Below are 27,832 nucleotides of genomic sequence, written 5' to 3' on the forward strand. Positions count from 1 at the left end.
ATCGTTTTGTGTATTTCCGACCAATATGTTTGTATGGCCGGGCAGGACCACCAAATATGCAAAAAAGTTCCAGTTGCCGTGTTGCATCTCCAACACTTCTGGGAGATGGAGGGGTTAATTATGTGAAGTTTGTGGGGCGTAAGGGACCACCTGGAAGCTATTTTAAAGGCAGTCTCTTGTGTGTTGGCATTAACCGAACCCTTATGGACACATCTATAAATATGATCCCAGTCAATTTCAGAAACTTCCATTTGAAGGTCAGTAGACCATTTTTGCTGTATATGGAGGTTGTGCTTATCGCTGTCCTGAAACAGCAGTGGATATGTGTGCGAGATTAAGTGGCGTTGGGGTTCTTCCTTGTTGCATATTTCTTCAAAAGTAGTCAAAGCTCTGGACCATTGTGGTCTGGTTGTATGATTAAGTAGAAAATGGCGGATCTGTAGGTATGCCCATAATGGAAAGGTTTCTTGCTCTATGAGAGATGCCAAATCCTCCCTAGAGAGGATAACATTATCGCGGAAGAAATGTGTTGCTCTGACTGTCTTATATGGCCACCTTAGTGTTGGAAAGGAAGGGAGGATACCTGGAGGGTATCCTCTTTTTCAGCCGGTGGTCCGGTTTCCGATAATAGTGGACACTGCAGCGAATTTGCCGCAAGATCACTTTTATCGGCGGCAGGAGAGGGGCCCCATTTTATTCCCTAGGGTCTCTGCTAAAAAAGTATATATATAAAATGTTTGGGGGTCCTGAGTCATTTTCTAGCAAAAAAATAAAATTATTTTTACATGTAGGAGAGGAGTGTCAGAATTGGCTCAGGAGGCAAGGGGTTAACTTTCCTAAAGTGCGTCCGGCCTTTTCTCCTTCTTTAGGCTGATGAATTTTGTTGAATGAGCGTGTTGGAAAATTGTTGGCTGACTAGGATCTGCATCCATTCATTTTGGAAAAGGGTCAAGGACTTATTTTCCATGTCCCCCCCATAGGGCTGCCCATTGAAATAACAGATTTTCTAATGATTTTATGTCTAGTGCAGGGGTCTCCAAACTGGGGCCCATGGGTCGGATGTGGCCCTTTGCTTGACTTTATCCAGTCCTTGGGGTACTATTCACCAATGACGGGGCAATATTCATCCCACTGACACCAATGATGGGGCACTATTCATCCCACTGACACCAATGATGGGGCACTATTCCTTCCATTGACACCAATTATGGGGCACTATTCCTCCCACTGACATCAATTATGGGGCACTATTCCTCCCACTAACACCAATGATGGGGCACTATTCCTGCCACTGATACCAATGATGGGACACTATTCCTCCCACTGATACCCACGATGGGGCACTATTCCTCCCACTGATACCCACGATGGGGCACTATTTCTCCCACTGATACCAACGATGGGGCACTATTTCTCCCACTGATACCAATGATGGGGCACTATTCCTCCCACTGATAACAACGATGGGGCACTATTCCTCCCACTGATACCAATGATAGGGCACTATTCCTCCCACAGATACCAATGATAGGACACTATTCCTCCCACTGATGCCAATGATGGGGCACTATTCCTCCCACTGATACCAATGATGGGGCACTATTCGTTCCATTAACATCAATGATGGGGCACTATTCCTTCCACTGACACCAATGATGGGGCACTATTCCTCCCACTGATGCCAATGATGGGGCACTATTCCTCCCACTGATGCCAATGATGGGGCACTATTCGTTCCATTAACATCAATGATGGGGCACTATTCCTTCCACTGACACCAATGATGGGGCACTATTCCTCCCATTGATACCAATGATGGGACACTATTCTTCCCACTGATACTAATGATGGGACACTATTCCTCCCACTGACACCAATGATGGGGCACTATTTCTTTCATTGACACCAATGACGGGGCAGTATTCCTTCCATTAACACCAATGATGGGGCACTATTCCTCCCGCTGACCTCAACGATGGGACACTATTCCTCCCACTGATACCAATGATGGGGCACTATTCCTCCCCCTGACAACAATGATGGGGCAATATTTCTCCCACTGATACTAATGATGGGGCAATATTTCTCCCACTGATACTAATGATGGGGCAATATTCCTCCCACTGACATCAATGATGGGGCACTATTCCTCCCACTGACACCAATGATGGGGCACTATTCCTCCCACTGATACCAATGATGGGACACTATTCCGCCCACTGACACCAATGATGGGGCACTATTCCTCCCACTGACAACAATGATGGGGCACTATTCCTCCCACTGACACCAATGATGGGGCACTATTCCCCCCACTGATACCAATGATGGGACACTATTCCGCCCACTGACACCAATGATGGGGCACTATTCCTCCCACCGACACCAATGATGGGGCACTATTCCTCCCACTGACACTAATGATGTAATTTTCAAAAGTTTCAAGGGCAGTAAACTGGCCCTTTGTTTAGAAAGTTTGGAGACCCCCGCTCTAGTGTATGGCCACCATTAGGCTTGGAATCATGTACATGACTAGTCACTCCACCCTGACATCTCACCTGCAGTTGACTCCTCCTCTCCAAAAGATGGCGGTGTAGCGCCTCTCTCTCCGTCTCAGCCGCAGCGACGTCTCTCAGAAGTAGTTTGGTTCTGTCATCGCCCAGCACGCTGTGTATACCATCCTTCTTCACCGCCAGGCCTGCCAGGCCTTCTTTGATCATGCTACTCTCCTCCAGAACTTTCTAAAAAAAAAAAAAGAAATATCATTACTATTATTATTCTTAGGTCTCAAAAAAGAGGAAATGAAAATGTGTTACTCAAAGTATTTTTTTTTAAAACCAACAAACCCTGCTGTGATCAGCGAGAAGTGGGCGGACCTTTATGTTTTATCTCTTCTAGAAACTGCCAAACTGACACTAGTTTTTTTGTTTGTTTTAGTTTTGTATTTTATTTTATACATTTTTTTTACCATTTAAAAAAAAAAATATTTACATTTTTTTTTTATTATAATATTTTACCCCCGGGGGTGTTGGTGAAATAACAGGCCTCTGGTGTTCCACCTTTGACACAGCGAAAAGAGATTGAGGACACAGCTCTCCATCTCTGCAGCCTCAGCTGCACAGAGTGAATGGACAGGAATAGCTCTGCACAGAAGTTTCCTGTTCATTCACAAACTGAAGCATAGGAAACACAGTTTACTATGCATTAGTAATCAATGTGGATCACTGACTTTATTCATTATGACAAGCAAGGGGCCGGCAAATGACACATACCAGACCCTTATCGGAGCATGCAGCCTGGCAGGTCAGGAAAGGGGAGGGGAATGAGCGCCCCCCCCCCCCATCTGAACTATACCAGGCTACATGCCCTCAACATAGGGGTGGGTGCTTTTGGGTGTGGGGGGCTTTGCCATGTTAATGGGGACAAGGGCCTCTTCCTAACAACCCTGGGTGGTGTAGGAGTTTGTGGGCAAGGGGGCTCATCTGGATCTGGATGCCCCCTTTAACAAGGAGACCACTAGATCCCGCATCCCCCCCATGTGAATGAGTTGGGGTATTGTACCCCTACTCATTCACCCAAAAAAAAAAAAAAAGTAGTGTTACAAGACACAGGGGATGGTTTTTGACAAGTCCTTTAATGAAAATTGTACCGGACAATCCCGCCGTTTTTTTCCTACTTTTTGTCTGCTTTTTTTTTTACAATCAGCTGTCAGCCGGGAAGCCGGCTGACAGCTGATTGTTATCGGTTTTTGACAGCTGACGAGTTATCAGTTGTTAAGGATGCGGCGGTCGGCTCCCTGGCCCACTCCTTAGCAACTAGCTCAATGCGGTAAATTACCGCAAATTAATGCGGTAATTACCGCCAAATCAAACAAATACTGCATGCGGTATTTAAATTCTTTGTGAGTTGAACACTTTCCCAATTGTTACTGCATGCTGTAATTTACCGCTTAGGATTAACCGCTTTAACTCTAATGCCCCATACACACGGTTGGAAATTCCGATGGAAAAAGTCCGATCGGATTATGTTGTCAGAAAAACCGATCGTGTGTTTGGGCTCTATCGGACTTTTTCTGTCGGAATTTCCGACGGTAAAAGTTTGAGAGCTGGATCTAAAATTTTCCGATAACAAAATCCGATCGGATTTTTTCCGATCACGTGTAGAGAATTCCGACGCACAAAGTGCCACGCATTCTCAGAAAAAAATTGGAGATGAAAGCTATTGGCTACTGGCCTCTACGTAGTCCCATCATACGTTTTGTACGTCACCTCGTTCCGAACGATCGGATTTCCTGACAACTTTGTGCAACCGTGTATATGCAAGACTAGTTTTGGCCAAAATCCATCAGAAAAAAATCAGATGGATTTTGTGGTCGGAATGTCCGACCGCGTGTATGGGGCATTAGTGAATCGACCCCCCCAAAGGCATCCCCGACTCACCTCAATACGGTCCAGGGCTTCGGGATTACTAGATCCATTGTTGGCTGCAACAGTGGTGGAGTCCAGGATGCTCTCGGCGATCGGTTTCCAGTAGAGGAATTCCCGTAGAGGGTTCTGGAACAACTGCCGCAGCTCAGATTCTGTGTCGGTGCTGAGCTTGAATGCTTTGCTTTTTACCCTGTAGGAATAAAATTGTGGGGAAAAAAAAAAAACACCCCAACACTTTTATCAATAGTTTTATTATTTATAATAATTAATACACAAAAGAAAATAAAACAGCATAAACTATAATGGAAGAGTGCCCCTAGTGGCTAAATTCCTCAGTAATTTTTTTTTTTAAAGAATTAAAATGTATCTAAAACTAAAAGTACAAAAATGTAATACATTGTATCTCAGCAGTTCTTATATTTGATGGCTGCATTTATTTTATTTTCACAGGATTGAAAAAATAAATAAAAATTTTCCCTGATGATTCTGCTGGTAACACATTTTTTTGTCTTGGGGTGACAATGCTAATTCACTGCAGTGTATAGGAGGAGCACACTTGTCATCCTGATACAGAAAGTGTTTTTTTTAAGGGCAAACAAGGCTTTCTTTAAATTATATTGTCTTGCGGCTATGTCTTTTTTTTTTTTTTTTGCAATCCTTAGATAATTAAACGCAACAAAACTTAACACCTTTTTTTTTTATATATATATTTTTTTATTTTTTTAGCAGAGATAGCTTAAAAATAAATAGTGTTACGGCAGATAAAAAGTGCACATTTTATTCTATAACGTGTTTAAAATTACACTAAAATTATGATTCTAGTACAAAGCATTGTAAAATTATTTGTCTATGAAATAAAGTATTTTTTTTTTTTCAATTTTGCAATCTTCCCCTCACTCGGTAGCCAGCCAAGCATGGTGGGAGCGGATGCAATCGTCTCTGCCGCTACCGACGGGTCCGGTAAGTGGCAGAGACCCCTGGAGCACGGCGGGAAGGGGTGGGCCCTCTCACACCCCCAATAAAAGTGATATTGCGTCGAATCCGCTCGCTGAAGAAGAGGATACTGGGGTATCCATACTGGTTACTGGCGTAACAACGGTAATTCTCTTCAAAGAGCTGATGTAAGACTGCAGTGGGCAGTCTGTAAGTAATTAAAAAAACGCAAAATTGAAAAAAAAAAACTATTTCATAGTTAAAGAGGAAGTAAACCCTGATGGGTTTACTTCCTCTTTTTTTCCCTGCAAAGGTAAAGCATAATGGACTACTATGCATCGCATAGTAGCTCATTATGTGTCACTTACCTGACACAGGAGCCAGCGAAGTCGCCGCTGTCACCTGTAGTCCGCCGCATCCATCTTGGTTGTGGCGTCTCTCGCAGCTCCGACGAATGACAGCAGAGAAGCCGCGATGACGTCACTCCCGCGCATGCGCACGGGAGTCGCGTCTCGGAGCTCCGACGCTGCCATTCGGCGGAGCCGCGATGACGTCACTCCCGCGCATGCGCACGGGAGTCGACAAATTAGGCAAATCCATTCTTGGACTTGCCGCATTTAGTGCGCCTGCGCGCCGCTGTCTACCATATAGGTTTAGGAGATATTACTTGGACCTACAGGTAAGCCTTAATCTAGGCTTACCTGTAGGTCAAAGTTGTTTGGAAGGGTTTACTTCCATTTTAAATAAATAAAAAATGTTTTATATATATATATATATATATATATATATATATATATATATATATATATATATAATGTTTAGGGGTTCTAAGTAATTTTTCTAGCAAAAAAAATGATTTTAACTTGTAAGCACCGAGTCTGAAAAATAGGCCCAGCCCTTTAAGTGATTATAAACACTCGTTTTTTGTTTTGTTTTTTAAACAGAGGAACATTTTTTTATTTTTTAAATACAATTTTTACTTGCCTGGCTGCTTTAAATTTCATGTGCAGATCTAAGTTCATTCCTTTGATCTGCAGATGAATGAACAGAATGATACAAAAGTAACAATGTCTGACTGCTTTTTTGACAGCTACAGCTGCTGACATCTTCTTGAATACACAGCAATGCCGCATTTGATTAATCAAAGTCAACATTTGCTGTATACTGAGATGGAGGGAGAGTCCTAGAAGCAGGGCAGAGAGACTGGACATGCTACACATGCCCTCTGTACAACGATTAGGTATTTTTGGGCATGTGTAACATGCCCAAAGTCTGCAAATATTTAATATAGATTTAACCCCCATCAAAGGTCAGTGACTCCGAGAGGCCCACACAAAGTTTAGCCACAACAATATCACTCATTTGCTTATGAAGACAATTTTTACACAATATTTTATAGTAGAGATATTTTTGTTTGGTGCAGAAATCTAATAAATAACCTTTCTCATATTTTTTTCTAAGCTGCCAAAAGCAAAAGTGCTCTTACCGTTGGTACTCGCGCATCGCTGCAATGACGCTGTCAGACAGAGGTTGGATGTCTTTGGAGAATTTGAAGAGGTCCTTCAACTGCACTTTAACTCTTTCCGCCTTGGCCTCTAACCCCCCCAGGGCCGACTTAGTGACCTAAGGATGAATACGAGGTTAGTGTGATATCATTTGGTCATTTCAATGAGTTCATTGCCTGTCCAAAAGTTCCACCCCATTCCACCCTCCCCCAGCATCCTTTTAAAAAGTTTTGAGCACCCAGGGGGCAGGAAGGATTGGCAATCATGTGACCACTGTGATTGGCTGTCACAGTGGTCACATGGTGGGGAACCGGTCCTGCCAGCTACCTATCGGAACATTCTTTCACCGCTCAATCTCTGTGCTGGGAGTGTGCAGTGAGCGCGCTCCCAGCACAGAAACATCGACCGCCCAGTAACGCATGTGTGCGCTGTGTGGGTGTTGAGGCTCTCCCTACTCCTGCTACACATACAGTGGGGGGAAAATAATGATTTGATCATCTGCAGATTGTGTAAGTTTGCCAACTTACAAAGAAATGAAGGGTCTGTGATTTTTATCATAGGTGTATTTTAAATGATAGAGACAGAATATCAACCAAAAATCCAGAAAAACACACATAATACAAATGTAGTTGCAGTTCAGTGAGTAAAATAAGTATTTGATCTCCAAGTAAAACATGGATTTTGGTCCCCTCTTCTTTACAGATCTTCTCTACATCCATAAGGTTTCTTGGCTGTCTCTTGGCAACTCAAAGTTTCAGCTCCTCCATAAATTTTCTACAGGATTAAGGTCTGGAGACTGGCTGGGCCACTCCATGACCTTAATGTGCTCCTTGAGCCACTCCTTTGTTGCTTTGGCGGTATGTTTTGGGTCATTCTCATGCTGGAAGACCCACCCATCTTCAGTGTTCTGGCTGAAGATGGGTGGGTAAGAGTGGTAATCCACTCTTGCTATCCAGCGACGGATGATCATCTCTCCCGGGTCCAGCGATGGCTGATCTGATCAGCGACGGGTGATTTTCAGTCCAGCGCAGTCCATCCATGCATCCATCTTCTGTCTCCACTGTCGGAGACACTGTGGGATCCCAGCACCTGACGTTTCTTATATTAGGAGGAGCCACCCGTCACCTGACCCCGCCCCCTCTGACGCTAGTAAGGAAAGCCAGGGCTTCCCCCATGACGTATGGGTGACCCCGCCCCCTCTGATGTAACGGAAACCGATAGTGGAGACAGAAGATGGATGCATGGATGGACTGCGCTGAACTGAAAATCACCCGTCGCTGATCAGATCAGCCATCACTGGACCCCAGAGAGATGATCATCCATCGCTGGATAGCAAGAGTGGATTACCACCGCTGGAATCTTTTTTATTTATTTAATTTTTTTTTAATAAAGGAATTTTTCAATGGATAAAGGGTCTGGTATGGATATTTAGGGGGACCCCCACGTCAATTTTTTTTTTATTTGACGCGGGGTTCCCCTTAATATCCATACCAGACCTAAAGGGCCTGGTAATTGAATTTGGGGGAACCCCACGCTTTTTTTTTATTAATGATTTTCAATGAGTGTTCTCTGTATTATGGAGCCGACAATTCATTATAGCCACGAGTTTTTTTAAAAGACTTTTTTTCCTGCACAAATGACACTTTGTGCAGGGACAGTTCTAAGCACGGGAAACATGCGCCCCTTCACAGGCATACTATACACACCCCCCAGGTACAAAATTTAAAGGAATATTACACTTTTATTGTTTCACTTTTAATCATTATTAAAATCACTGCTCCCGAAAAAACGTCCGTTTTTAAAACTTTTTTTTGCATTGATCCATGTCCCCTGGGGCAGGACCCGGGTCCCCAAACACTTTTTAGGACAGTAACTTGCATATTAGCCTTTAAAATTAACACTTTAGATTTTGAATGTTCGAGTCCCATAGACTTTAATAGGGTTCTAAAGTTCACAAGAAGTTTAGGTCTGTTCACAGGTTCTGGTGCGAACTGAACCAGGGGGTGTTCGGCTCATCCTTAGTCTCCATAAAGAGGACCTGTCACCTGTCCATGCTATTACATTACACAGGCTGCTCGTTGTCACCTCCTGAATGCCTGTGGGTCACATCTGTACCACACTCTGAAAAGCAATCCACTCTGGACTTTTCAGAGAGTGACGTTAAGTGAGCCCTAAGAATATTATCATAGTTTTCACAATATTTGCCTTAATTCACAGAATAATCTCCTTGGGGTGCTGTGTTAGCCTGGGAAAAAAATAAATTAAGTGCTAAATGCATTTTAGGCAGAAATGTACTCAGTATTCACTCCCCCCATCTCGGCGTGGTTTCTGGGCTCAGCACATTGCTGGACTTTACTTGAGCAGATTTCTTATCTAATCTTTTTTTACCATAATGGTTGTAGACATGTCATTGAGAGTGTGGGGAGGATCTGTAAAGTGCACTTCAAGTTTTCTTTTAAGCAAAAAAACCCGACCCTTCCCCCGCCTTATCCAGAAATAAATACACAGTTGGGGTTTAGCTCTGCCTGTGGCTGTCAGTCTTGTGGTGTCTCATAAAACTTGTAGTCCCACAACAGAAATATACAATAGAGTGATGGAGATGCTAGAGATACAATAGAGTGTTGGAGATGCTAGAGATACAATAGAGTGCTGGAGATGATAGAGATACAATAGAGTGTTGGAGATGATAGAGATACAATAGAGTAATGGAGATGATAGAGATACAACAGAGTCATAGAGATGATAGCGATACAATACAGTGATGGAGATGATAGAGAGTTACAATAGAGTGTTGGAGATGATAGAGATAAAATAAAGTGTTGGAGATAATAGAGATACAATAGAGTGTTGAAGATGATAGAGATACAATAGAGTGATGGAGATGATAGAGATAAAATAAAGTGTTGGAGATGATAGAGATACAATAGAGTGATGGAGATGATAGATAGATACAATAGAGTGATGGAGATAAAATAAAGTGTTGGAGATGATAGAGATACAATAGAGTGTTGGAGATGATAGAGATAAAATAAAGTGTTGGAGATGATAGAGATACAATAGAGTGTTGGAGATGATAGAGATACAATAGAGTGTTGGAGATTATCAAGATACAATAGAGTGTTGGAGATGATAGAGATAAAATAAAGTGTTGGAGATGATAGAGATACAATAGAGTGATGGAGATGATAGAGATAAAATAAAGTGTTGGAGATGATAAAGATACAATAGAGTGTTGGAGATGATAGAGATAAAATAAAGTGTTGGAGATGATAAAGATACAATAGAGTGATGGAGATGATAGAGATACAATAGAGTGTTGGAGATGATAGAGATACAATAGAGTGTTGGAGATTATCAAGATACAATAGAGTGATGGAGATGATAGAGATACAATAGAGTGATGGAGATAAAAGTGTTGGAGATGATAGAGATACAATAGAGTGTTGGAGATGATAGAGATAAAATAAAGTGTTGGAGATGATAGAGATACAATAGAGTGTTGGAGATGATAGAGATACAATAGAGTGTTGGAGATTATCAAGATACAATAGAGTGATGGAGATGATAGAGATAAAATAAAGTGTTGGAGATGATAAAGATACAATAGAGTGTTGGAGATGATAGAGATACAATAGAGTGTTGGAGATGATAGGATAAAATAGAGTGTTGGAGATTATCGAGATACAATAGTGATGGAGATGATAGAGATAAAATAAAGTGTTGGAGATGATAAAGATACAATAGAGTGATGGAGATGATAGAGAGATATTATAGACTAGAGCATGGGTGCTCAACCTGTGGCCCTCCAGCTGATGCGGAACTACAAGTTGGCATTGCAAGGCTGAACAGTTACAAACATGACTTCAAAATGCAAAGGCATGATGGGACCTGTAGTTCCATAACAGCTGGAGGGCCACAGGTTGAGATCCCCTGCTATAGAGTGTTCGAGATGATAGATACAAAAGAGTGATGAAAATTATAGAAATATACAATAGAATGTTGGAGATGGTAGGGATACAATAGAGTGATGAGGATGATAGAGAAATGGTCATTGGAAAGAATTAACCCCCTTTTCAGCTAAAAAGATCAAAGGTGTCAGTGGGAACTTATCTGAGAGGCGCCCATTGCTCATTACTCAAGGAACCCCTAGAAACCGATGGAGGAACCTTAGCTAAGAAACCCTGTTATAGAGATCATAGAGAGATACAACAGAGTGGTTAAGATGATAGGGAGGTGCTAAAGGTTGCCTATCCTTGGACCAGAGTGACCAGTGAAGAACACACCTTCTGTGAGTATAACAGGGAGAGATGTATAAATAGCTGAGGTATGTTGCTGATGCCCTTTGGTTGATGACGGCACTTAGAAGTTTACAGCACCAACACACTTGGAAAAAGTTGACCATTGTTGACTGCAGAGTGTCAAGAGTGTCAGGGAGAGGAGGAGAAGCCGGCTTTCAACTGCTACAGAGAGAGCCATACAGGGGATCGGTTCCAGTAACTGCCCTCCCACCAGACCGATCGCTATCCCCACCCACATCTGATTTCTCCTTTTGCCTGGGCCCCCCTGCAGGGCCGGATTAACATAGGGGCTATTGGAGCTGCAGCTCCAGGCCCCTTTCTCAAGATAGGCCCATTTGCCCAAAAAAAAAAAAAAAAAAAAAAGATTGACTTCGAGGATTGTAGCTCGGCGATCAGGAGTCACAGAGACCCCACATTTGGGGGGTATGTAGCTAAAGATCCACTCCTCCAGCACTGGTTAAAATATGGGGCTGCTATCATCTATGATTCCGGAGATACGGGGCTCCTTGCGCAGCCTGTCAGAATCTACATACAGAGCGGCCAGTTTAAACACAATCTGGAACACTCTGCAGCAGACCAAGAGGATGAACTCTCAGTGCTTATAATAATTATTTGTATATTACTTATGATAATTAACCCCTTGCCACCCAGGCCCATTCTGAGACTTCTCTCCTACATGTAAAAATCATCATTTTTTTATGCTAGAAAATTACTCAGAACCCTCAAGCATTACATATTGTTTTAGCAGAGACCCTATGGAATAAAATTGTGGTCTTTGCAACTTTTTATGTTACATGACATTTGCGCAGCAATTTTTCAAACTTTTTTTTTGGAAAGAAACAGTTTCATTCATTAAAAAAACCCACTAAAGTTAGCACTATTTTTTGTTGTGTACTAAGTGATGCTTTAAATTTTTTTACAGGTTACACGTTTAGAGTTACAGAGGAGGTCTAGTGCTAGAATTATTGCTCTCACTCTAATGATCGTGGCGTATGTAATCTGTGTGTATCTGGCTCTGATACTAACCAGTGCCTACCCAGGGACTGACTAGTATCTCTCCCCAGCCTGTCCCCACACACCCTCTCACCTGCTGACCTGTGAATGGGGCGATCACTCCCGCAGTGTTATTGTGTTCTGCCAGTGAATACAATGATTAGTGTTGCTAACTATAGTTGGCAGCACTGATTGTTTTTGGGAAAACCTGACAGGCTGGTTGTACTCAAGTCGGTTAATAGGTTGACTTGTGTAAAACCAGCTATCCCATATATAGATCGACTATGGCTGGTCTCTGCTTAATTGGTGTAATTTCAATCCATGTATGGCCCGATTAACCACTACGCAGTCCCTAAACATCCTTCCACAAACCTTTACATTTTTCCTTCCCAGATTACTTCATCCTCCTCTCCCATACATAGTGCCCACTGTCATACTCTCCACACTTCTCTCCTATACATAGTGCCCACTGTCATACCCTTCACACTCCTCTCCTGTACATACTACTCACTGTCATACCCTCCATACTCCTCTCCTATACATAGTGCCCACTGTCATACCCTCCACACTTCTCTCCTATACATAGTGCCCACTGTCACACCCTCCACACTCCTCTCCAGTACATACTACTCACTGTCATTCCCTCCATACTCCTCTCCTATACATAGTGCCCAGCGTCATACCCTCCCTCCACACCCCTCTCCTGTAATTACTGCTTACTGTCCTACTCTCCACACTTCTCTCCTGTACATAGTGCCCACTGTCATACCCTCCACACTCCTGTACATATTGCTCACTGTTATACCCTCCACACTGTTCTCTTATACATAGTGCCCAATGTCATACCCTCTACACTCCTCTGCTGTGCATACTGCCCACTGTCATACCCTTCACACTCCTCTCCTGTACATAGTGCCTTCTACCATACCCTCTGCACTCCTCTCCTGTACATAGTGCCCACTGTTAGACCCTCCACATTCCTCTCCCTCACCTGCACATACTTCCCACTTTTATACCATCCATACTCCTCCCTATGCCTCTTACCCACAAAAACTGTTCTTTAAAATTATACTGAATATCCTCAACGTTACCAGCTCTAGAATGGGCACTTTTGTCAGTTCAAATAAAGGAAATCTCACAGTCCTCATATTTGTTCTGCCCCATTATTAGTATTTATTTAATTTTGTAATTACTATTGTGATGTATAGAGGAACACGGGGGATGTCAGCTATTCTAAAATATAGCAATTGTAAAAAAACGTTCCTGAAAATATTTTTGAAATGTTGACAACTATGCACTTAGGCACTGCCCAAGGGCCACAGGGTCAGTAGGGGGCCCCATGAGAGGCTCCTGTGATATTAAAGCAGTAGTAAACTTTTCGAACATTACTACTTTTTAGAGGCCCTGGGGTAGGTTATGCCATAATGTACAAGTATGCCCAGCATATTAGCACATTAGGGTACACTTAAATTGTCAGACTGAGCCCTCCAGTGCTGTGCTGTGATCAACCGGCGGGGCCCCGGGCACTTTCATCTTCACCCGGTCTTCCTTCTGGGTTCTGTGCCTTGGTCACTTGCCTTGGCCAGGCTGCATTGATGTCATTCCCACACATGCTCATGTGCATCCTCTTTCTCTCACCCCCCCCCCCCCCTTTCTCTCTCATCCTCGATCCCTTACCCCTCACACCTCTTTCATCCCCTTTCTCTCTCTCTCATCCTCCCTCTCTCTCTTTAATTTAATTTGTTATAACAAAAAAATGTTTGCATTTTTATTTACTTATTGTTTATAAAAGGCCCTACCAAAATCCTCAGCACCAGGCCCATGATGTTCTTAATCTGGCCCTGCCCCCCTGCTGGCCCAGGCCCCATACAAGAGGACCAGTGGTACCCCCTTATTTGCAGCCCTGTGCAGCCCATTATTCTTTTGATACTCAGTGGATTGAACGAGGAGCATGGGAAAGCACCCAAGACTTTTGGGGACTGTGTAGAGGATGCGGGCACTTGTGGTGGTGTTATCTTCAACATTCTCTTCTAACCAATGTTGACTGCACTTGCAATACTAAGCACTGTGTATGATGGCACAGCCAGTCTGATTGACTGTGGGAAAGGGCAGGAGGGCGGGTATAGGATAGGTGGAGGGCAGGAGTGGCAGATATAGGAAAGGATTGGCATTCATGCAAGGTAGCTCATGGATACCACTAACAGTCATTAGAAACTGAACTTGACAACAACTCTTCTGCTCCCAAATGTCATGAATGCCCAATGCAATCCAGACCAATGAGGAATGGTTTACTTACGTTGAGTGTTTTCCAAAGCGCTATGAGTTCCTCTTCACTCTTCACCTTCTCTCCGCACTCCAGGCTCTCCTCCAGTCTCTGCACGGCCTTCCTGAACTCGTTGATGTTGGCCTCCAGTTGATGGGCCAGTTGGGAGAAGGCATTCTCTGAGTTGTAGGTCTTCAGCAATCCCTCTTCTTCTTCATCATTCATGATCTTCAGTTCAGCCAAAGTCCGGCGCAGCTCTTCCAGCTCTTTGCAAATCTTTTCAGCACCCAGGGGTGACGTATCTTTAATGACCTCCGCCGACTTCTCCTCCAGAAGTTCTAACTGTTTCTTGCCAATCTCGACATCTTGCCCGATTTCCTGCAACAAGGAGGAGAAGACATGAACCTGTCTATGGTATAATGCAGGACAACCCATACAAATATTAATGGCTATAAATAAAATAAAAAAACAATATGCCCCAATGAGGGGAAATGCATGTCTAGCAGAACTCCCATGATGCTGTGCTCCTGTAGAGGTAGGATAGTTACTGCCACCTTGTGGGATCAGTGATGGCTTTCAGAGCTCTTGGCTGGTGCTACTAATAGACTTTGACTTTGCTCCACCCTCCTGTGTCCTGGATGAGGTGTGTATTGTGTGTTGTACACTCCATACACACCCTTCTGACTGACAAAACAAATGTCTAATGACATTCCAGAGGTGACAGGGAAGAAAGATAGGGCACCCTTCGCCGAATGACTGGAGACATGTCATCATTCCTACCTGGGCATAGGATGTAACCATAAGTCGAAGGTTGCAATGGGGCCCCGTGCACATCAGTCTGAAGATACACTAGATTACCAAAAGTATGGGAACGCCTGCCTTGACACGCACATGAATTTTAATGGCATCCCAGTCTTAGTCCGTATGATTCAAAATTGAGTTGGCCCACCCTTTGCAGCTATAACAGCTTCAACTCTTCTGGGAAGGCCGTCCACAAGCTTTAGGAGATGTGTCTATGAGAATGTTTGACCAATCTTCCAGAAGAGCATTTGTGAGGTTTTTTGATTTTGGACGAGAAGGCCTGGCTCGCAGGCTCTAATTCATCCCAAAGGTGTTCTATCAGTTTGAGGTCAGGACCCTGTGCAGGCCAGTCAAGTTACTCCACCCCATACTCGCTCATCCATGTCTTTTTTGCCCTGGCCTTTTTTTTTTCAAAATTTTCGGTCTTATTTTTGTTTATAGCGCAAAGAATAAAAACCGTAGAGGTGATCAAATACCACCAAAGGAAAGCTCTATTCGTGGGAAAAAAAGTACATTAATTTTATTTGGGTATAGCGTCAACTTTCATTTAAAGTAACGCAGTGCCTTATTGCAAAAAGTGGCTTGGTCATGCATGAAGGGGGTAAATCTTCCTGGAGGTCAAGTGGTTAAAAGGATGCCTTGAATTTAACTTGCAAACAATGAAAAGGCACATTTCGGGTTTCACACTCACTTGCAGCATGTTCAGTCTGGTCTCTGTGGAGTCTGAGGCCGACCCGATACAGCACTTTAACTTCTCTATGACCCCATTCAGCCAGGACTTGAAGAGGTTGACTTCCTTCTCGTAGGCTTCATGATCTCTCCAGATCTTCTCCAGATGCTTCGTCCTCTCCTAGAACCACCAAACAAAGCAATCAGTGACAATGCGCGCATGCAGAAAATGCGATCAGAGGTCATTATAGTAATATTCCTGGTATAATTTTATCAACTGCCAGCCTGCACAATTATTCCTTTCCTAATCATTGTGAAGGTCCAATAAGGCCTTTATCTAATTTCGCAAATTCCATGGCTCATTGCCTTCTATGGGAACGCACCTGAACTGCCCAGCTGATCGTTTTTGTAACACAAATTCGATCAGAAAAAAAAAACAGCGTTGGGTCCCCCCAATCCATACCAGGCCCTTATCCGAGCATGCAGCCTGGTAGGCCAGGAAAGGGGGTGGATGAGTGCGTGTCCCCTCCTGAACTATACCAGGCCACATGCCCTCAACATGGGGGGGGAGGGTTTTGGGGGCCCCCTCCCACCCCAAAGCATCTTGTCTCCATGTTGATTAGGGACAAGGGCCTCTTCCTCACAACCCTGGCCGGTGGTTTTGGGGGTTTGCGAGTGCAGGGGGAACCCAGATCCCAGCCCCCCCCATGTAAATGAGGTAAAGGGGTATATAGTACCCTTACCCATTCACCAAAAAAAGTGAGTAAAGACATAACACAAGTTTTTGACATTTCCTCCTCCCCCCCCGATGTAAATCCATCATCAGTCACGCTGCCCGCCACCAACGCCAACCCAGAAAAAAAAAAGAAGCTCTGCTTGTGTCGAAGGTTCCCACCATCTTCCTGCTCCGCCGTCTGACAGTTCTTAAATAGCTAAGGGGTGGAGCCACCCGGCAACGTCACCTTGTGGCACTGCCCCCGTGACGTCACCGACCCAGCAAGCATCGGAAACCACGCTGACAGCTGATGAGTCATCTGTTGTTAAGGATGCGGCAGGTGGCTTCATGGCCCCACTGCCTAACAATCAGCCAGATGGCCACCGGATCCAAATTTTTTTATCTGAACCACATCTAAAATCGCAGCTGAACAGCTGCTTTGGGAAGTCACACAAGACATGTGCGGACCAAGCACTCTAAACAGCGGTTCTCCTACACACAGATCTAATGATTTAGATAGGGGACAGCCCCCCTCCTAGGGACAGCCCCCCTTCAAGGGACAGCCCCCCTCCAAGGGACAGCCACACCCCTCCAAGGGACAGCCACACCCTCCAAGGGACAGCCACACCCCTCCAAGGAAAAGCCACACCCCTCCAAGGGGCAACCCCCCTCCCAGGGACAGCCCCACCCCTCCAATGGACAGCCCCCTTCAAGGGACAACCACACCCTCCAAGGGACAGCCACACCCCTCCAAGGAAAAGCCACACCCCTCCAAGGGACAGCCCCCCTCCAAGGGACAGCCCCACCCCTCCAAGGGACAGCCCCCTTCAAGGGACAGCCACACCCTCCAACGGACAGCCACACCCCTCCAAGGAAAAGCCACACCCTCCAAAGGACAGCCCCCCATAGGGACAGCCCCCTCCAAGGGAAAGCCCCACCCCTCCAAGGGACAGCCCCCCAAGGCACAGTCCCTCTCCAAGAGACAGCCCCACCCCTCCAAGGGACAGCCCCCTTCAAGGGACAGCCACACCCTCCAAGGGACAGCCACACCCCTCCAAGGAAAAGCCACCCCCCTCCAAGGGACAGCCCCACCCCTCCAAGGGACAGCCCCCTTCAAGGGACAGCCACACCCTCCAATGGACAGCCACACCCCTCCAAGGAAAAGCCACACCCATCCAAGGAAAAGCCCCCATAGGGACAGCCCCCTCCAAGAGAAAGCCCCAACCCTCCAAGGGACAGCCCCCCTCCAAGAGACAGCCCCAACCCTCCAAGGGACAGCCCCCCTCCAAGAGACAGCCCCACCCCTCCAAGGGACAGCCCCCTTTAAGGGACAGCCACACCCTCCAAAGGACAGCCACACCCCTCCAAGCAAAAGCCACGCCCCTCCAAGGGACAGCCCCACCCCTCCAAGGGACAGCCCCCTTCAAGGGACAGCCACACCCTCCAACGGACAGCCACACCCCTCCATGGAAAAGCCACACCCCTCCATGGAAAAGCCCCCCCATAGGGACAGCCCCCTCCAAGGGAAAGCCCCACCCCTCCAAGGGACAGCCCCCCAAGGCACAGTCCCCCTCCAAGAGACAGCCCCACCCCTCCAAGAGACAGCCCCCTTCAAGGGACAGCCACACCCTCCAAGGGACAGCCACACCCCTCCAAGGGAAAGCCCCACCCCTCCAAGGGAAAGCCCCACCCCTCCAAGGGACAGCCCCCCTCCAAGGGACAGCCCCCCTTCCCCCCTCCAGTAGCAAAGATGGAAACACCTTAATGAAGACCTAGCATGAGATATAATGTATCTTTTCATGGTAAGTGCACAGGACTCTCCCGACAATGCCTTCATCTGCTTTGATCTCCAGAAAGACAACACCATCTTTATTCAGGCATCATCCAGGGTCACCATCTACTCCCTGGACTGCGATGCAGGCTCAGAGAAGACACAATGATGTAAATCCTGATGCCAGCGCAGTTCTTGGCTGAGCTCACCAATGTCTGACACACATGAGAGGAGTTCCCCTTTATATTACCTAGAGTTCCACTTTATGGGAAATGATGAAATCTGATTGGAGAGAATCTTTGTATCTGAAGGGAACCTTTCTCGGAGTTCATTGTTCCTTACACAATGAGACATGCGGCTTGGCAGTACACGGTGGGACAATGAACACGATCTTCCCTGAAAGGCACTAAAACTAAATCCAAACAGACAGGACGCTGTGCAAACAGGCTAGACGGAAGCTTGAACTGCGGCCAAAGCAAAGCATTTCTCTGGTAGAGTTCCAGAAAGTTGTAAATGGAGGAGCAGGTGCCGACTCCCGGCGAGGAGATGTGAGTCAACCAGCAAGAATCCGGCGGCTCAGGTGATGAAGAGCACAGACGCTGATAATGGGGGGTCATTAGAGTGTGAGCCATGCGGGGTTCTCAGCACTGTATAGGATCTGATACATTGTGTTATCCAACATGGCGCTTTGTTACTGTATTTTATTTTATTTATTTTATTTCAGTTCTTTATTTATGTTATTTTATTGTGGCCCTTTATTTATATTGTTGTATTTTGTTTTATTTATTTACTTATTTTTTTGTATTTTATTTATTTCAGTTCTTTAGTTATCCTGTTCTATTTTTTTCCCGTTCTTTATTTATGCTGTTTTATTTTATTTTATTTATTTCTTAAATTTCTTTATTTATTTTATTTTAGTTCTTTATTTTTTGTTAATGCATTTTATGTTAGTTCTTTATTTATGTTATTATATTTTATTTTATTTTAGTTCTTTATGTATGCTGTTGTATTTTATTTTAGTTCTTTATTTATGGTACAGAAAGAAGGTTTATGGAAGGGACTTTTGGAAAGGCACCACTATGACAAATATAAAAAAAAAAATAAAAAATACAAATATAGTTTTATTAAATACAATCTTAAGACAATAATAAAATACGTGCAACAGTGAACGCAAATTTTGCACAGAATGATAGGACTTTCTTCATAACAAGAAATGGCTCTAGATCCCACGATTCTGCCTCTAGATCCCACAATGGGTACCCGTGATTCTTTTTGGGATCTAGAGCCATTTCTTCTTATGAAGAAAGTCCTATCATTTTGTGCAAAATTTGCATTCACTGTTGCACGTATTTTATTATTGTCTTAAGATTGTATTTAATAAAACTATATTTGTATTTTTTTTATACATTTGTCATAGTGGTACCTTTCCAAAAGTCCCTTCCATAAACCTTCTGTATGTATCAACTTACCGGGATGTGGCACCATCATGGCTACCAAACTGGGCATTCAGATAGGAATTTTTGATTTATTTATGGTATTGTATTTTAGTTCTTTATTTTGTGTTATTGTATTTTATTTTATATTATTTCTTTATTTATGCTATTTTATTTTAGTTCTTTATTAATAATCTTTATTTATTCTGTTGTATTTCCATTTATTTTTCTTAGTTCTTTATTTATGTTGTTGTGCTTCATTTGCTAATTTATTTATTTATTTTATTTTGGGAAGGAGGACCCTCACCTTGCCAACATCCAATAGCAATGAGGAGAAATAGGGAGAAGCTGAATCAACTTCTCAAAACATGGATTTTATGACTACTGCCTCATGCTGTGCCCACAAAATTCACCTCTTGAGAAGCTGATTCAGCTTCTCCCTTTTTCTCCTTTATTTTATTTTATATCTTTATTTATGTTATTATATTTTATTTTAGTTCATTATGTTATTGTATTTTATTTTTGTTCTTTATGTTATTGTATTTTATTTTATATTCATTCTTTATTTATTTTTTTCTTAATTTAGTTCTTTATTTGTATTATTGTATTTTATTTTATATTAGTTCTTTATTTATGCTATTTTATTTTAGTTCTTTATTAATAATCTTTATTTATTCTGTTGTATTTTCATTTATTTTTCTTAGTTCTTTATTTACCGTATATACTCGAGTATAGGCCGACCCGAATATAAGCCGAGGCCCCCAATTTACCCCCAAAAAAACTGGCAAACTTATTGACTCGTGTATAAGCCGAGGGTAAGACATGCCTGTCCATCCCTGTGTGTGTGTCCGTCCATCCCTGTGTGTCCGTCCATCCCTGTGTGTCCGTCCATCCATCCCTGTGTGTGTGTGTCCATCCATCCATCCATCCCTGTGTGTGTGTGTCTCCATCCATCCATCCATCCATCCCTGTGTGTGTGTGTCTCCATCCATCCATCCCTGTGTGTGTGTGTCTCCATCCATCCATCCATCCCTGTGTGTGTGTGTATCCATCCGTGTGTGTGTGTGTGTGTGTGTGTGTGTGTGTGTGTGTGTGTGTGTGTGTGTGTGTGTGTGTCCAGCCTACCTGTGTCCCGAGCCTTTGTCCCGAGCCTCCGTCCCGTGCCTTGCCTCCTTGCCTCCGTGCCTCGCCGCCGTGCCTTGCCTCCGTCCCGTCCCGTCCCGTGCCGTGCCTTGCCTTGCCTCCGTCCCGTGCCCTCTTCGTCGGCGCCTCGGCGGCCATTGTAAAATTCAAAAGCTGCGCCGCCGCCTTCGCCTGTGATAGGCGGAACACTGAATTTCCCAGCAGCCTGTGTTCCGCCTATCACGTACATCGTATCATCCTCGTCCGTAGTACGAGGATGATACGATGTCCGTGATAGGCGGAACACAGGCTGCTGGGAAATTCAGTGTTCCGCCTATCACAGGCGAAGGCGGAGCCGGAGGCGCGGCTTTTGAATTATAGAATGGCCGCTGTCTGTCTGCTCGACACGCTGATCGAGCGGGCAGACAGCGATGACTCGAGTATAAGCCGAGGGGGGCACTTTCAGCCTCAAAAAAGAGGCTGAAAATCTCGGCTTATACTCGAGTATATACGGTATGTTGTTGTGCTTCATTTGCTAATTTATTTATTTATTTTATTTTGGGAAGGAGGACCCTCAACATCCAATAGCAATGAGGAGAAATAGGGAGAAGCTGAATCAACTTCTCAAAACATGGATTTTATGCCTACTGCCTCATGCTGTGCCCACAAAATTCACCTTTTGAGAAGCTGATTCAGCTTCTCCCTTTTTCTCCTTTATTTTATTTTATATCTTTATTTATGTTATTATATTTTATTTTAGTTCATTATGTTATTGTATTTTATTTTTGTTCTTTATGTTATTGTATTTTATTTTATATTCATTCTTTATTTATGTTTTTTTTTTATTTAGTTCTTTATTTGTATTATTGTATTTTATTTTATATTAGTTCTTTCTTTATGTATTTGTATTTTATTGTATTTTAGTTCTTTATTCATGCTGTTGTATTTTAATTTATTTTTCTTAGTTCTTTATTTATGTTGTTGTGCTTCATTTTTTTTTTTTTTTTTTTTATTTCTTTATTTTTTTTTTGGAAAGGAGGACCCTCACCTTGCCAACATCCAGTAGTGATGAGGAGAAATAGGGAGAAGCTGAATCAACTTCTCAAAACACTGATTTTATGCCTACTGCCTCATGCTGTGCCCATAAAATTTGCGTTTAAAGAAGTTGATTCAGCTTCTCCTTGTTGGCAAGGTGAGGGTCCTCCTTCCCAAAATAAAATAAAGAAATAAAAAAAAAAAATTAAACACAACTTAAATAAAGGACTATGAAACTTTGAAACTTGAACTTTGAAATTAAAATACAACAGAACAAATAAAGAACTAAAATACAATAAAATACAAACACATAAATAAAGAACTAATATACAATAAAATACAATAACGTAAATAAAGAACTAAAATACAAGACCGTGAATAAATCAAAAATTCTTATCTGAATGCCCAGTTTGGTAGCCATGATGGTGCCACATCTTAAGTAGATACAGAAAGGAGACGTTTCTCCTTTATTTTATTTTATTTCTTTATTTATGTTATTATATTTTATTTTAATTTTAGTTCATTGTGTTATTGTATTTTATTTTTGTTCTTTATTTATGTTACTGTTTTTATTTTATTCTTTTCCTTTCCAAAACAATCAATTCACAAAAATAATGGTACAGGCTTTGTGCCCCAAATATTGTTGTCTGCTGAATGAGGTGCTATGCGCGGTCTATCGATATCAGAGCCATTGGAGGTGGTGATTATCCCCTCTGCCACCCGTGTAAAGCATACGTACGGTGGCAAACAGGATAGGCTGTAACGCCCACACGCCGCCACATATATGCACCCACGGGCAGCAGGGTTTTCTGTGTTCTCAGCGTGCTCACTGTGCGCTCCCAGCGGCCTCCGCTAATGATCGTTAGCCAGTGGGATTGGCACCCGATCATCTAACCACTATGACAGCCAATCACAATTGTTATATGACCAGTCGATCCTTTAGCTCCCTGGCATAAAGATGCCATTGAAGGGGACACAGGGACTGGGCAGGAAGAGGTTAAGGGGTCTATTTATGGAAAAACAAAAATTCACACCCATCCAGCCAGTCTCCAAATACTTCCAGCAAGTGGGTAAAAACAAACGTTCTTTAGGCTATTTTCTCTTCTGAGCAAATGTTAATTTATTGGCAGTAGTAAAATACTGCATTATGGCCACTAGATAGAGCTGAGGAGCATAGGAAATACATACATATTTGTATCAAGAGATACAATATAACAATTCTGGAGAACCCTAGAGGGAATTATCAAAACAAATGTACCACATTTCAGAAAGGCCCCACCTTTTATCTTTAGAAAGCTGTCATTGAGTTCCAGGCCTGTTAATTTCCCCAATCTGGGATGATGTCATCAGTCTGCTGCAGACAGGAGGAAGCATTTCCTCAGTCTCCTCTCCCTCCCAATGATCAGACTGCAATACTGGAACTTTGCAGCAGGTCAGGAAGTGAGAGGCTGCAGCAGGGAGCTGATCTGTCTCAGTCTGTCAGACATTTGTGAACACAGCCACAGACACCAGGATTTACATGATTGTGTCATCTCTGAACCCGCCACCTCGATCCAGAAACTAGACGGCGACCATGGATGATGCCTGAAACAAAGATGGCGCCACCCTTCTGGAGAGAAAAGCAGATGAAGGCATTGTCAAGCAGAGTAATGTGATATCTGTTGGAGGTAATAAAGCCTGAGTAGAAAAGCCTGTCCCCTACCAGCAGCAGCTGCCCCTAGCTGTTGGGAAGCAGCGGTCTCTCTCCTGAGCTCCAACATGCCCCCCTGCTGAGTCAGACCTACAGCTCTGCAATCGGTAATGCTCTTGCCCTTTCCTGAATGGAAAGCTCTGGCTATAACTCAGCATGGGCCATGCTGGATCTCAGCAGAGAGACGACTGCTTCCTCACAAAGAGCAAGAGCCCTCCCCAACCTTTGGCAATATTTGGAATTTTCCGACCACTGACCTGAGTTTTCTTCTTGATCTGCTTGTACTTGTTCACCATGTCACTCTGTACCGCCTCGTCCACGCTGGGGTCACCGATGCGGTTATACAGCGAGGAAGCCTCCTCCAGCAGCCGGTCCAGCAGTTTGGAATGGTTGATGACGTCTCTCAGGAGGACCTGGGCCTGTTCGAACTGCCAACACTTCTCCTTCCGGCCCAGCTGGAGCTCCATATCCGGCTCCAGCTTCAGCGTCATGTCGTGGACCCAGGCGGAGAATTCGTCCCGCGCTCGGAGATACTCGTTCCAGTGCAGCCACACCCACTCAATACGGCTGTAAACGCAGGAGAACAGGCGTACCGTGACCGCTCTCTACAGCGCAAGATCACACACAGGTCACAATATCAATCGCATGCTTTATACTTTCTGGTAAGCTCTAAGCAAGATCTGCAGCTTTCTGGAGCGGGTGAGATCAGATTACACGCACAGCTGTGAAGGATTAGATGAAGAAAACTCCCTGTCTTCTAACAGAAATCAGACCATGTGGCTCATGGCGGCCATACATGCTCTAAATCAGGTTTATGCAATTAGCGGACCTCCAGCTGTTGCAAAACTACAAGTCCCATCATGCCTCTGCCACTGGGTGTCATGCTTGTGGCTGTCAGAGTCTTGCTATGCCTCATGGGACTTGTAGTTCTGCAACAGCCGGAGGTCTGCTAATTGCAAATCCCTGATCTAAATCATCAATCTTTTTTCCACTTGATCTCTCTTGAAAGATATATTCGACCTATAGGCCACAATCCATTTAAAGCGGAGGTCCGCCCTAAAATGGACCTTCCGCTTATCGGAACCCTCCCCCCCTCCGGCGCCACAATTGGCACCTTTCAGGGGGGAGGGGGGTGCAGATACCTGTACAGTACAGGTATTTACACCCACTTCCGGGATAGCTCTCTGCGGAAAGGGGCCTAGATTACGCCCCTTTCCGCAAGTGCCCCGCTGCCTGCTGGGAAACACACAGATCCCAGAGGCAGCGGGGACCGTCCTTATTGCGCAGCGTGACTCGCGCATGCGCAGTAGGGAACCGGGAAATGAAGCCGAAAGGCTCCACTTCCTGATTCCCATACCCAAGATGGCGGCGGCAGCACCCGAGAGAGACGATCTAGAGATCGGCTTCGGGTGCCGACATCGCGGGCGCGCTGGACAGGTAAGTGTCACTATTTTAAAAGTCAGCAGCTGCAGTATTTGTAGCTGCTGGCTTTTTTAAAAAAAAAGACTCCCGCTTTAATCGACTTGCCACACAGGTAGGTGGCGCCATATTAAAGTCAAATCTTTAAATGAGAACACACATGATAACTCTTACTTTATTCCATTTATTATTTAATATTGTGTGTGTTCTCATTTAAAGATTTGAGGTTAGCCCCTTCGCGCCTAAGGCTCCATTCACACCTAGGAGTTTTGAATCAAGGGGTGGATTCACTGCCATTCCGAATTGCGCCAAAACGCAGGATGCGCAATCGTGGCAAATCCCAACACGCGGCGCTTGCATCTCAAGCAGAAGCTTCTCTCAGACGACAACGTCACGTACGTTGCGGTTTACCGTGATTGCAACGCAGGTTTACAGTGTAACAATCGTGGCAAAATCGCAGAGTGATTGAGGCGCCATTAAGAAATAACGGCATCGCAATCGAGTCCTGCGTTTTGCCACAATTTGGAATCGCGGAAAGAATCGTGACTATTCCGCCCCACGATTCAAATCACCTATTGTATGTGTGAATGGAGCCTTAAGGTTAAAACAAATGTTAATGCCTAAGCACAATTTTGCAACTTTGACTTGTGTTAGTAAAACTGTACATATCATCACAACTACATTGTGCATCCAGGTGGATTATATCCCGTTTTCTTTCAGGACAAATTGGGCTTTTATTTGGTGGTAAATGGTAATGGATATCCCCTTAATTTTTTTATTATTATCAAAGAAAAATTGGCCCAAAACAGTAAAAAAAAAAAAAAAATTTAAATGTAGTTGTGTGTTTCTTGTTACTGACATAACCTACCAGTAGAACAACCCAAAATAAATTGTCCTGCTCCCAACAATTGCAGTGATACCACATATGTGTATGTTGCCTTTGATGAAGGCCTAAGGCCGAAACGCGTCAGCATTTGTGGATGATGTTATCGCTGTAATGCTCAAACAAATATTTTCTATGGAGAAGCTGTCACCTTGCCGGCCTGTACTTTCTATGTATGTTGTTTGTACCTTTAGTACAGCCGTGCACATTTTGGATTTTTCTTATTTGTTTTATACAACCTGAAACACACTGACATTAATTTAAAAAAAATGCTATAAAAAAAAAAAAAATCCTGCCCAAAATATACTGACCAAGATCTTTGACCCTGACCTGACCCAAACGCTAACCCTGGCGCTGAACTAGATCAAATCTTGATCTAGGTATTTTTTCTTATTATTATTTTATTTTATCTTTATTTATTTTACACACCATTGTTTTTTTGTCTCTCTCTCTCTCTCTCTCTGCAGAGATAGAGATACAATGTATCTCTCTCCTCCATTCACAGAGAGAGAGAAACATAGGGGCGGGCTTCACAGTGACTGATCAGTGCGATAGCCAATCAGAGGCTATCACAGCAATCAGGTGACCCGGAACCGGGATTTCTGGATCCTTATCATTAGTACAGGATCCAGGGGTCTTGGTGAGACCCCCGTATCCGTGCTGGTAGTGTGCTGTGCGGTGGGCTCCAAGCACAAAGACAGATATGCATATATGCGGCCCCTCTGGAAAAAAGCCCAGTGCAGTGAGGTCGCATATGCGTGTACTGTTGGTGTGAAGGGGTTAACATTGCACCACCCCCCTTTGACCTTATGTGCCATTGGGTTGCACATCAAAGGGGTGGCCGCTGGAGTATTCACAGGGGGAAAATTGTAATTGCACTTCGATCGGATAATAAGATCGAAGCATGCATGACCAATATAAAGGCTGCCAATGAACAAGCAACCAGTGCTGAGCTTTCTTATTAGAATCCTCAGCACCCACATACACTATATATATACACACACATAGTATCTCACAAAAGTGAGTACACCCCTCACATTTTTGTAAATATTTTCTTCTACCTTTTCATGTGACAACACTGAAGAAATGACACTTGTCTACAATGTAAAGTAGTGAGTGTACAGCTTGTATAACAGTGTAAATTTCCTGTCCCCTCAAAATAACTCAACACACAGCCATTAATGTCTAAACCACTGGCAACAAAAGTCAGTACACCCCTAAGTGAAAATGTCCAAATTGGGCCCAAAGTGTCAATATTTTGTGTGGCCGCCATTATTTTCCAGCACTGCTTTAACCCTCTTGGACATGGAGTTCACCAGAGCTTCACAGGTTGCCACTGGAGTCCTCTTCCCCTCCTCCATGACGACATCACAGAGCTGGTGGATGTTGGAGACCTTGCGCTCCTCCACCTTCCATTTGAGGATGTCCCGCAGATGCTCAATAGGGTTTAGGTCTGGAGACATTCTTGGCCAGTCCATCACCTTTACCCTCAGCTTCTTTAGCAAGGAAGTGGTCATCTTGGAGGTGTGTTTGGGGTCGGTATCATGTTGGAATATTGCCCTGCGGTCCAGTCTCTGAAGGGAGGGGATCATGCTCTGCTTCAGTATGTCACAGTACATGTTGGCATTCATGGTTCCCACAATGAACTGCAGCACCTCAGTGCCAGCAGCACTCATGCAGCCCCAGACCATGACACTCCCACCACCATGCTTGACTGTAGGCAAGACACACTTGTCTTTGTCCTCCTCACCTGGTTGCCTCCACATACGCTTGTCACCATCTGAACCAAATACATTTATCTTGGTCTCAGACCACAGGACATGGTACCAGTAATCCATGTCCTTAGTCTGCTTGTCTTCAGCAAACTGTTTGCAA

General features: G+C 44.0%; 1 protein-coding gene across 1 annotated transcript in view; it reads right to left on the reverse strand.

The window, feature by feature from the left end:
- SYNE3 (spectrin repeat containing nuclear envelope family member 3) overlaps window positions 1-27,832 on the reverse strand; it is a gene marked incomplete in the record, with an annotated part of 142,841 nt that overhangs the window by 61,468 nt on the left and 53,541 nt on the right. Inside the window, 6 exon segments of the mRNA XM_077466715.1 lie at window positions 2,559-2,741; window positions 4,440-4,617; window positions 6,847-6,983; window positions 14,453-14,797; window positions 15,912-16,070; window positions 23,913-24,222. Of these exon segments, the coding sequence (XP_077322841.1) occupies window positions 2,559-2,741; window positions 4,440-4,617; window positions 6,847-6,983; window positions 14,453-14,797; window positions 15,912-16,070; window positions 23,913-24,222 (1,312 nt within the window).

The sequence above is a fragment of the Lithobates pipiens genome, unplaced genomic scaffold, assembly GCF_037356315.1.
Source record: "Lithobates pipiens isolate NorthernLeopardFrog02 unplaced genomic scaffold, aLitPip1_a1.2 Scaffold_37, whole genome shotgun sequence".
Taxonomy (NCBI): domain Eukaryota; kingdom Metazoa; phylum Chordata; class Amphibia; order Anura; family Ranidae; genus Lithobates; species Lithobates pipiens.